The sequence below is a fragment of the Staurois parvus genome, unplaced genomic scaffold (assembly GCF_062004578.1).
Source record: "Staurois parvus isolate SC_StPar_1 unplaced genomic scaffold, SC_StPar_1.0 ptg000966l, whole genome shotgun sequence".
NCBI classification, from domain to species: Eukaryota; Metazoa; Chordata; class Amphibia; order Anura; family Ranidae; genus Staurois; species Staurois parvus.
In genome coordinates this window covers 154374-165929 of record NW_028318762.1, presented here as the reverse complement: position 1 = coordinate 165929, position 11556 = coordinate 154374, and the positions used below count along the sequence as shown (strand labels likewise).

The 11556-nt window shown below is 47.4% G+C and overlaps 1 protein-coding gene across 1 annotated transcript; it reads right to left on the bottom strand.

The window, feature by feature from the left end:
- Positions 1-6013: 6013 nt before the first annotated feature.
- Positions 6014-11293, bottom strand: LOC149441599 (E3 ubiquitin/ISG15 ligase TRIM25-like). Its single transcript, XM_089657130.1, has one exon. It carries the CDS (start codon positions 10811-10813, stop codon positions 9194-9196), a length of 1620 nt encoding a protein of 539 aa, XP_089513256.1. The 5' UTR covers positions 10814-11293; the 3' UTR covers positions 6014-9193.
- Between the last annotated feature and the right edge of the window lie 263 nt (positions 11294-11556).

Sequence of the window (11556 nt, the reverse complement as noted above, 5' to 3'; positions counted from 1 at the left end):
GGCCCGTAATCTGTCATGGGCCCCTGTACCGCCTCCTCATGCTGCTGCCAGGTCCAGAGTGTGTCATGGGCCCCTGTACCGACTCCTCATGCTGCTGCCAGGCCCGTAATCTGTCATGGGCCCCTGTACCGCCTCCTCATGCTGCTGCCAGGTCCAGAGTGTGTCATGGGCCCCCGTACCGACTCCTCATGCTGCTGCCAGGCCCGTAATCTGTCATGGGCCCCTGTACCGCCTCCTCATGCTGCTGCCAGGTCCAGAGTGTGTCATGGGTCCCTGTACGGCCTCCCATTGCTGCTGCCAGGCCCGTAATCTGCCATGGGCCCCCGTACCGACTCCTCATGCTGCTGCCAGGCCCGTAATCTGTCATGGGCCCCTGTACCGCCTCCTCATGCTGCTGCCAGGTCCAGAGTGTGTCATGGGCATCCGTACCGACTCCTCATGCTGCTGCCAGGCCCGTAATCTGTCATGGGCCCCTGTACCGCCTCCTCATGCTGCTGCCAGGTCCAGAGTGTGTCATGGGTCCCTGTACGGCCTCCCATTGCTGCTGCCAGGCCCGTAATATGCCATGGGCCCCCGTACCGACTCCTCATGCTGCTGCCAGGCCCGTAATCTGTCATGGGCCCCTGTACCGCCTCCTCATGCTGCTGCCAGGTCCAGAGTGTGTCATGGGCCCCCGTACCGACTCCTCATGCTGCTGCCAGGCCCGTAATCTGTCATGGGCCCCTGTACCGCCTCCTCATGCTGCTGCTAGGTCCAGAGTGTGTCATGGGTCCCTGTACGGCCTCCCATTGCTGCTGCCAGGCCCGTAATCTGCCATGGGCCCCCGTACCGACTCCTCATGCTGCTGCCAGGCCCGTAATCTGTCATGGGCCCCTGTACCGCCTCCTCATGCTGCTGCCAGGTCCAGAGTGTGTCATGGGCATCCGTACCGACTCCTCATGCTGCTGCCAGGCCCGTAATCTGTCATGGGCCCCTGTACCGCCTCCTCATGCTGCTGCCAGGTCCAGAGTGTGTCATGGGTCCCTGTACGGCCTCCCATTGCTGCTGCCAGGCCCGTAATATGCCATGGGCCCCCGTACCGACTCCTCATGCTGCTGCCAGGCCCGTAATCTGTCATGGGCCCCTGTACCGCCTCCTCATGCTGCTGCCAGGTCCAGAGTGTGTCATGGGCCCCCGTACCGACTCCTCATGCTGCTGCCAGGCCCGTAATCTGTCATGGGCCCCTGTACCGCCTCCTCATGCTGCTGCCAGGTCCAGAGTGTGTCATGGGTCCCTGTACGGCCTCCCATTGCTGCTGCCAGGCCCTTAATCTGCCATGGGCCCCCGTACTGACTCCTCATGCTGCTGCCAGGCCCGTAATCTGTCATGGGCCCCTGTACCGCCTCCTCATGCTGCTGCCAGGTCCAGAGTGTGTCATGGGTCCCTGTACGGCCTCCCATTGCTGCTGTCTCCATCGCCACACTCTGCCATGTGCCACTTTCAGGTCTCCTCACACTGCTGGTGGGTTCCATTTTGTCATAGGGTACTGTATGGCCTCCCATTGCTGCTGCCTCCACCGCCACACTGTGGCTCCACACACTGGTTTTGGCCCCGTGACTGCCCAAATGAGTGAAGTGTGCGGTGATTCTAAGATCGACGGCACTCATCTGCATGTCATACTGACTGACAGTATTATTTCTCTTCCCCAGCAGACTCCAAGGGCATTTAAATTAAAGGTACAGTGTTCTGCACTAATATAAAGGCTCTCTGAAGCCTAGAAACACCCTTTTTATAAGTTAAATTCGCAGCGAATATATTCGACTCGAATCAAATTTTTTTCACGAATTCGCCGAATCAGTCGAATCGAATCTTTAAATAATTCGCTCATCTCTAGTTATAATATTATTTACATCAGCATACATCTGTTCCTGTCCATCAAACATCATATGTATAGCATCCCTTCCTTATATGAAATGGCTTTGCTAAGCAGTAATAATTTCCATAGAAGGTATTAAGATCACTAACTATGACGTAAATTTGCCTCTTAAAAGACCATGAGACAACGGACATGAGAGACTCTCACTCACACGCTAATACTGACACTCTTATACATAACACACACATACATACAGGACTGAGAAGCTGCAACAGGTGCAAGCTGCTAGATCATCAATTCCGTCTACTTCCGGCTTTTTTACAAAGTCTAGAAGGACAGCATGAAGGACATGGATAACTGCACATGGCAAGGACAGCCATGACAAATAATGGTGACTTTATCATTAAACTTTTGCTTGTTATTTAGGCCAGTAGTTTTATCTACATGGAACTGTTCATGATACGCTTTACATTGTTATTTTACACCATTGTGTGATAGAATAAAATCACACTTCATTTTTTATTTCAATGGCTCTTCATTCATAATCACCTCAAGACACTAAAAGAAGTATTATATGTATCTAAAATCTAACAAGGATAAAAAGGAAGCTTCCTCTTTTCTGCAATAGATGAACATTCATGGTATATTGGAACACAGGGGAGCCGGAATTTAGAAACAAAACATGAACTTCGCCTTTAACCTGATTGTAGGGAGTTGGTACAGCCGAGTCCTTGACAACCAATGACAGGAATGGCAATATTTGCTTACATGGCCGTGTAATCATGGGATAGAAAAAATGGTGCAACTCATATCTGGCCCTTCTGGTTTTGTAAGGATTTTAAGGGGGAACCCCCAAGCTAAAATAAAAAAAAGAAGTGTGGGGTCCCCTAAAAAATGTATACTAAACACTTATCCAAACATGGAGCCTGGGGCAGACAATGAAAGGGGGGGTCCCCTCCTCTGAACCATACCTGACCACATGCCCTAAACATGGAGGGGTACCTTTCCAAGGGGGGGGTCTCTTGGCAAAGCACCCTTTCCCATGTTGATGAGGACAAGGGCTTCTTCCCCACAACCTGGGCCTGGTGGCTGTACATAGTACTCATTCACAAAGAAAACATGTACACAGGTATTGACAAGTCCTTTACTCATCAACAGAAGTCCCATTGATGTACATTAATCATCAATCACATGGTCCCGTCATGTAGATCCACTTCAATCATGATGTCCAATGCCGGCCAACTGGGAAAAAGACGAAAACTCTGCTTGCCAATCCACGTCTGGTCCTATCTATTCCCTCCCTCTGACAGGTGAAAGCCCAAATATACAGGGGGGCGGGGTCTCCTATATGACATCACTGAACAACTATGGAGGGAACTATATTTGGTCAATAGAAAATTCCTCCTGCGCTTCAATGGATAATCCCTAACCTAAGCTGCTCACTCCCTACTCCTTATACCAATAAGAGAACACAAAAAGAAATAACTAAATGGTGTAGTGATAATAAATATCTACATATCTGTGCAGAACACAAACATAACAAATACATAAAATAAATAAATGAATGAATAAATAAATCACTTGTGATACACAAACAAGTGAAAAAAACCTGTGAAGAGAATACACAGGCGAGAACCCCCCCATCCCCAACTGGGGGATCAAATACAAATGTGATATCAGTGAGTAAATGTCAGTGAATAAAAGTCACCCCCTATATTTAAGGGAACATAATAAACATTTAAATATAAAGTGCAACCCCTAATGGGGAACAATGAGTACAAAGTGATGTGTGTAGCAAACCTCATAATCACAGCAAACAAACAATACGTCATATATAAGGTCAGTCCATAAAAAAGTCCCCTCTGACTTCAGGGTACCCTGAAGAAGTCACGTGATCATCGTGACATAACACGCTGGTACGCCGTGACAGGACTTCCGGTGCGCGGTGACGTCACTTCCAGTGTGGGCGCCATATTGGGACACCAGGAAATCATGCAGTACACCCATTACATGAGGTGAAAGGCTGATTTGAATTCATGTAAATGTGATGGGAATTCTCTGGCATTTTTTACTTTAATAAAGCTGACTTACACTATGGAGGATCTTTATTGTTTCTATTCTGATCCTCTGATGTGAGCGACATTGCAAGATTATCCAGCGGTTGGAGGGAGTTCAGGAGGAATCCTGACACTGCTGATGCTATCCAGTGCGGTCATCTTTCATATGACGCGGTAGTTCCTGTGAGGAACGTGGTTGATCCATTAAGTGAGCTGGCCTGTGTGGTCACTGTAAGGAGGGGAGGGGGCACTCAGGACATTTAAGGATTTTTCACGATTGCTGTTTATTCGTGTTCACAAGAGTTTGTCAGAGGGGACTTTTTTATGGACTGACCTTATATATGACGTATTGTTCGTTTGCTGTGATTAAGTGGTTTGCTACACACATGACTTTGTACTCATTGTTCCCCATTAGGGGTTGTACTTTATATTTAAATGTTTATTATGTTCCCTTAAATATAGGGGGTGACTTTTATTCACTGACATTTACTCACTGATATCATATTTGTATTTGATCCCCCAGTTGGGGATGGGGGGGGGGTTCTCGCCTGTGTATTCTCTTCACGGGTTTTTTTCACTTGTTTGTTTATTACGAGTGATTTATTTATTCATTCATTTATTTATTTATTTTATGTATTTGTTATGTTTGTGTTCTGCACAGATATGTAGATATTTATTAGCGCTACACCATTTAGTTATTTATTATTCATATTTGGTCAATGATGTCATGGGCGCCCCCCAGACATGTCATGTAATGGAGTTTTGAATTATTAATGTTTCTCTATAAATATTACTGAAATCGCTGCTCCCAGCCACACCAAATGTTTGTATTTTTGTGCTTTGGTCCATTTTATCCGCCATGTTATTAGTCTGACAATTCCAGCAAATTTTACCATTCTTTGCATTGGTATATATATATGTTCCCCCCAGCAATGCCCCGCCCCCGCTCCCCCCATGCCCTTTATGTGACCATCTCTCTATTAGCCTTAGAAAATGGGCACAATTAACTCCCAGAAGGTGCCCCCCACAGATGTGATTGGGGTTCAGGAAATGTGACAATCCCTTCAAATATTATTTCTTTGCCGACTTTTTATATTTTAGATGTAACATTTGTTGTCTTGCTTTTGTAGCGCTTACCCTGCAGGAGCCGCTGGTGATGACGGGTCCTCTGTTCTGCCACGACTCTTAGAGCTGCTTGGTCCCCACTGACACACCCGGCTGTAGGTTGGAGCCCGTGTAACCCATGTGTTAGTAAGCTGCCACTCTATGACACTACACAGAGAGTAGGCCAAGCAACTGGAGTAGGTGAGATGAATGCAGTAAAGCAATGCTGATAAATATTTCATAACTCAATGAACAAGCAAGCACACAGGGTTACAGATGCTGTACTAGATTGGCAATGCCTGATAGGCCGCCCTATAACCGTAACAATGTTATACCAAATTATAATGGACACAACAGGGTTACAGTATTGCCATCAATGACACCAAGAAAACAAATGTCCTCATGTGTACTCCATGCATACAGCCCCAATAGTGGCCGGGCATATGTGCTCCTGACAAAGTTGTACCCCTGGAGGTGGCTATGAAGTATTGGTGCCTAATTGCCAGTTTTGGCTAGCTTTAGTTGGGGCCCTTCTGAAGGTGGTGCACATGTAGCTGTCCCTTTTAGAGTGTGCAGTAGACGGCTAGTGGGTTGCTGAATAAAGAGCTGTCTATATTGCCCTAACTATGTCAATGTTGGGATAAACACGGATGGTCAGCTCACCCCTCCTGGCACACAGAAATCCAGTCCAGATCACTTGGCAGTCTGCAGTTCTATGAAGTCAGGTCCCAGAAGCTCAGCTCTGGTGTAGGCCCTCACACCAGCAGCAGGTCTCTCCTGCCTTGGGTTCTGTCATGGCAGGAGACCTCACAGCCTCTCAGTACTTTGAACCTTGGGTGGGCACAGACACCCCAGCGATGGGTCTGCACTTCTCCAGGTCCCCGTACATAAGAAGCTCACAGTGGCTCAGGCTCTTGGCACTGTGGTGTGGGGGTGTATATAGAGAATGTGTCAATGGAATGGAAGGATTTTTGAGGCACAACTCACACAAAATATATTATATTACCATTTCATATACTTTATTCCAGAAGAATCATGAAGTTATAAATTCATTGAGAACAAAGCTTTCAGATAACCTCCATTTGTCATCATTATTTGTACATAATGTATCCATTTCCAGAACGTATGGTCATCTCCACCCCCACACATTCATTTCTACAAACTCCTCCCATTTGTATTCTATGACTGAACTCGACACGTTTCCTGGATTGGGATCCACTTCTTCAGGGAGAAGAATAATGGAGGATTGTTTAAGAATCAACACAACAAAATGTTCCAAAAATGAAGAAAACACAGAAATGTATAGATTGCTACATTTGTATACAACAATGTCAGAGTGCCCATGCTGTGGCTGCAGATACCTGGAAACCACCAGGGGAGGCGCTACACCATGATAGGAAATTCTATTGGGGGGACCAACACGGGGCCGAGGCTAGCCCCGCCCTCTAAGATGATCCTTCTCTTCCATAGAAATGCTGGAAGGAGCCCCCTTCCATAGCTATCTTGTGTAACACGGCAAGTACTAGAAAGAGGAGAATTCTAAGATGAAAGCAGAGATAGATTCAGAACATCCATGTCCTCCATCTCTAAAGACCATTTCCAACATCTCATAGAATCCAACATCGTTTCTTCACGACTTCCCGCCCACACCGATTCTCACATTCCCCCTACATGTACCAATCACCATTGTTTTACTAGAAAAAGACTTAGAACCCCTAAACATTATATATATATTAAGAAGAGACCCGAGAGGATAAAATGGTGGGTGATGCAATTTTGTGTCACATGGTATTTACGCTGCGATTTATCAAACGCAATCTTTTGGGAAATAATACACTTTAACGAATTTTAATGGAAAAAAACACAATATATAACCTGGAACTTAAAAATCTCCATAAGTGAGGATTTAAACATTTTTAGGGGTTACCAGTTTGGAGTTACAGAGGAGGTCTGGAGCCGCCATCATTGCTCTTGTTGTAACGTTTGTGGTGATACCTCACATGTGTGGTGGGAACACCGTTTACATATGTGGAAGTTACCTACATATACATGTGAGCACGGGGGATGGGGACACGTTAAAAAAAGTATTTTTTTCATATTTTTACAATGTCCCTTTATGTATTTATTTATTTATTTTTATCACTTTTATTGCTGTCATAAGAAATGTAAACATCCTCTACCCTGGAAAGGAGGAGATAAACAAACATCGATCTCTGCATTCCACGAAAAAATGTCAGTGTTCACATCTGCCGGAACCTGAAGTGACGTCCGGCCTCCCAGGACCATAGAGATGGCCAAGGACCATCCAGCCCACAGCCAGCTCTATGGTAATCATGCAGTACCTCCGGTTTAGGTACTGGGCTCCCTGATCACACAGGAGATGGTTGAGAGACCCCAGTGGGTGGGGGAGGGGGGGTTCCCCTCCAGCTGCCTATAAAAGCAGTCCAGCAGCTAATCAGCCACTAGGATGGCTTTTCCATGACAAGGAATCTCCATCCTGGAGCTGCAGTCATCATCCCAGTACATCCTACAGGCAGGAAGGGGCTAAAGTCTAAACCATCAATGAGGTGGATAGTACACGGTACTGCAGAGTGTGAGAGCCGGAGCAACCAATCAGAGGGGGGAGTGCAGGCAGCACTGTGATGTCTATTACTGATCAGCATGTTCCCCGCTCTCACCCTCTTCATCTTCCCGTCTATTCTACATATTAGCAGCCTGATGTATGACGGCTCTCTGTAGAATATCGTCTTCTCTGGTGGGGAAGATGAGGAGGGTGAGAGCGGAGAACACGCTGCACAGCAACATCCATCTCAGTGCTGCTTCCACTGACACCGACACCCACACTGCTCCAATTCTAGGAAGGAGATGTTCTATTACAGTCCATGCCAAGACAAAGACTTGATTTCTAGTTGTGGATGGTGTGGGGAAGGAGGAGAACCCCGGCTGGCTTTTCCTACTATAGGGGGCTCTGGGACAAGGAGTGAGGGCCAATCTGTACCAGGGACACAGACATAGAATGATCTGACAGGGGCCCCAAACCTTCCCCTTCTTTACTCCACTAAACATGGGATTCTTATTTCACTCTGTGTTTCTGTTGGAGAGTTCCCCTCATTTCCTGTCTAGGAAAATGTTGTCACCGGGACAGGAAGTGAGGAGGAATCTCTCTATTGGAGCCCCAGATAGGAAACACCTGACCGGGGATCTAATCCTGACCCACTCGGCCTACAAACTAAGTCTTCAGTCCCACTGGATCCCACTTTGTAATCTGGAAACGTCACTTGAAGTCGCTCGATTCCAAAGTCGGATGTCAGTGCGACTTCAGGTGCGACTTGCAGGACATCTGTGTGACTTTATATACAAGTCTATGCAAGTCGCAGCTGAACTTGGAAAAAGTAGTGCAGGAAGAACTTTCCTAATCGGTGCGACTCGGATGGAGGGGGATTTGTACCGGTATGACCGCTTCCATTGTGGGCAATAGAGTGCGACTTGTCATGTGATGAGAAACTATCAACTCACATGACGAGTCGCACCGCTGTGACCGGGGACTAAGAAACACAGTCTGGGCTCTCTGGTACATCAGATTATTTCTTTCAGTAGTAAATCTGTAGAAGACGTCTTCATATATTTCCTCTCAGATTGTTACATTTATTTCCATCTCTATGTAGTATAGATTGTATGGAGGAGGGGGAGGGGCAGAGAGGAGGGGGAGGGGCAGAGAGAAGAGGGAGGGGAAGAGTGGAGAGGAGGCCCCATGCTATCCCATCACAGTGACCGCACCCCACCCTCTATGTCTGATCATGGTTCACCCCACACAGAGGGACCACATGGGGGGAGGGGCAGGAAGAGGGGGGCATAGAGGAGATGGCTGGTGTCCCACACTGTGATAACTCTCTGCCTAAAAATGTGTCAGATTGTCAATAGATAGATGGATGGAGGAATGGATAGATCGATCGCATCATCATCATCATCACTGACCATTAGGACCAATGTTATTGTGACTCCAGTAATTGGACAGAAATTCTACCCAATCACAGAGATCGGTGACAGAGGAGAAATCTCACATTTATTTATAGTACAAAATCTTGCAGGAAGCCCCGCCCACCTCTATATACTATTGGATGAATATGAAATGAACTCCAATTTTTTGTCTGACATCACCAGGCTGTGGGCGGAGTTCTCACATCTCCCCCCTCCCCCCACATATCTTTATACAACCTCTCCCTACACATACCCCAGCATGGAGGGGCTCAGTGAAGGTGGTGGTGAAGGTGTGGAGGTGTCGGATCGGGTCACACAGATCATAGAAGGAGATCCGCCCGGCCTCATAATCCAGATATATCCTGACTCTGTTACTGGAGGGATTGGGGGGTAAGAAGATCGGATGTCTGTTATGTCTCACTGAATACCAATCACCAGACCTGTCCAAACCCCAGGACTTGTTATTCCATCCAATCAATGACTCCTCTCCTCTCCTGGCTATACTGGGGTAACACATCCCGACTACCCAGCTCTCTGACCCCCCGACATCCACATCCCAGTAATGTCTCCCTGAGGAGAACCTCTGACTGCTCATCACCTGAGGACAATACAGGAATCTCTCTGGTGTTTTGGGGCGATTCTGGTTTCTCTCTGACCTGGACACAGTTTTCCCGCCATCTGATATCTGTAGATCATTAGCAGCTGTGTTTCCATCCAGTAATATGTCTGCAGCCCCCTGTATATAGAAGGATACATTTCCCCCTGTTATTATATCAGATAAACCTGTGTGTAAGACCCCCGCCACATCCAGCCCCCCTCCATCATGGAGGAGTTCCTCATGTCTCTCTCTGTCCTCATCATCTCCATCCTCAGTATCACACAAGTCACCTGTGTCTGATTCCTCATCATCTCCATCCTCAGTATCACACAAGTCACCTGTGTCTGATTCCTGTAGGACAGTCAGTGGATCCGTCATGTTACACAGCTCCTCAATGTCACGTATCTTCCAGGACAGCTCCTCCTTCTTTATTTCCAGATCCTTGATGAAGATGGAGACCCGCTCTGCCCTCCCGGAGATGTCCCTCAGGACTCTCTTCTCCAGGTCTTCCAGACGTCTCCTGAGGTCTATGAACAGGGCAGTGACTCTCTCGGTGTCACCAGCTTCTTCTTCTTCTACTTTCCTCCTGTGTTCCTGCAGACTCTGGACTCTTTCCTCCATCTCCTCTCTCTTTGTCAGAAGTTTCTGCAGAACGTTCCTCAGTGTGTCCTTCTTCTTCTCAGAAGCCCCATCCAGTGACATCATCTCATGTCCTTTATGTCCTCCAATCATACAACAAGACATACAGATACAGGTCTCATCCTCAGTGCAGTAATACTCCAGGATCTTCTTATGGACGGAGCATTTCCTGCTCTCCATGGACAAGGTGGGGTCAGATAAGATGTGTTCTGGGGACTTTTTGTGGACTCTCAGGTGTTTATCACACAGAGAAACCTCACAGTGTAGACAGGATCTAACAGCAGGTACAGGAGAGTCCACACAGTAAGTACAGAAGACCCCGGAGTCCTCCTGACCTGGCTGAGCAGACAGGAAATTCTCCACTATGTTACGTAGTTTCATGTTCTTCTGCAGTGGAGGACGACCCGGAAACTTCTCTCTGCATTCAGGACAGGAATATCCTCCAGACCCCTCCTGTGTATCCAGCACACGACCAATACAGACCAGGCAGAAGTTGTGTCCACATTTCAGGGTCACAGGATCGGTATAAATGTTCAGACAGAGGGAACATTCCAGCTCAGCTCTCAGAGCAGAAGACGCCATCGCTGACCACAGAAGAGAAACTAAACTGAAAGTCTCTGACACCGGAGAGGAATGCAGTGGGGGAGGGGTGACACCCTCCTACACAGGGTGAGGCTGGGCTGGGTGAGTATTATAGGACATGGAGATCAGAGTACAGAAGGAAGAAGCTTTTATTTGCAGTAGTCATGATAATCGCACCTCCCAACATTGCAGGACAGAGAACGAGGGAAAGACGGATGTGGGGAGACGTGAGGAGCACTAAGTGCATTGAGATGGGAAGTGGAGGTGACTACATGATGCTGAAAAGGGATTTGGTTCTATAGAGTCTGAGCTCACACTATACACTGCGTATACTGCAGCCTGTGTACCCCCAAAACATGTCTTCATTATTGCACCAACACCCCAACATGCAGAGAGTAATAGTGGTAGTCACCCCGTCTAGGCAGGTGCAGTCTGTACTGAGTGCCCCCTTCAGTCTGAGGATGGGATATGTGGTTCCTTTGGTGTAATATTACTATAGGGAAATGCCTTGTGGGTAAACAGCGCCCCTAAATTAGTGCACTGCTGAATAGCAAACAATGTCCAGGTCATGAAGGGGGTGGTTAGGGAATGCCCTCCAAACACTCCAGCACTATGATATGGAGATTTATCACATGAAGTAAATGAGTAGTCCTTGTGGCACTGAGGATCCTATATTCCCATAATACCCGGAGATGCTGGAAAATCCTGGTTCTTGAACACAATGACTGAGAGGGCTCCCCACC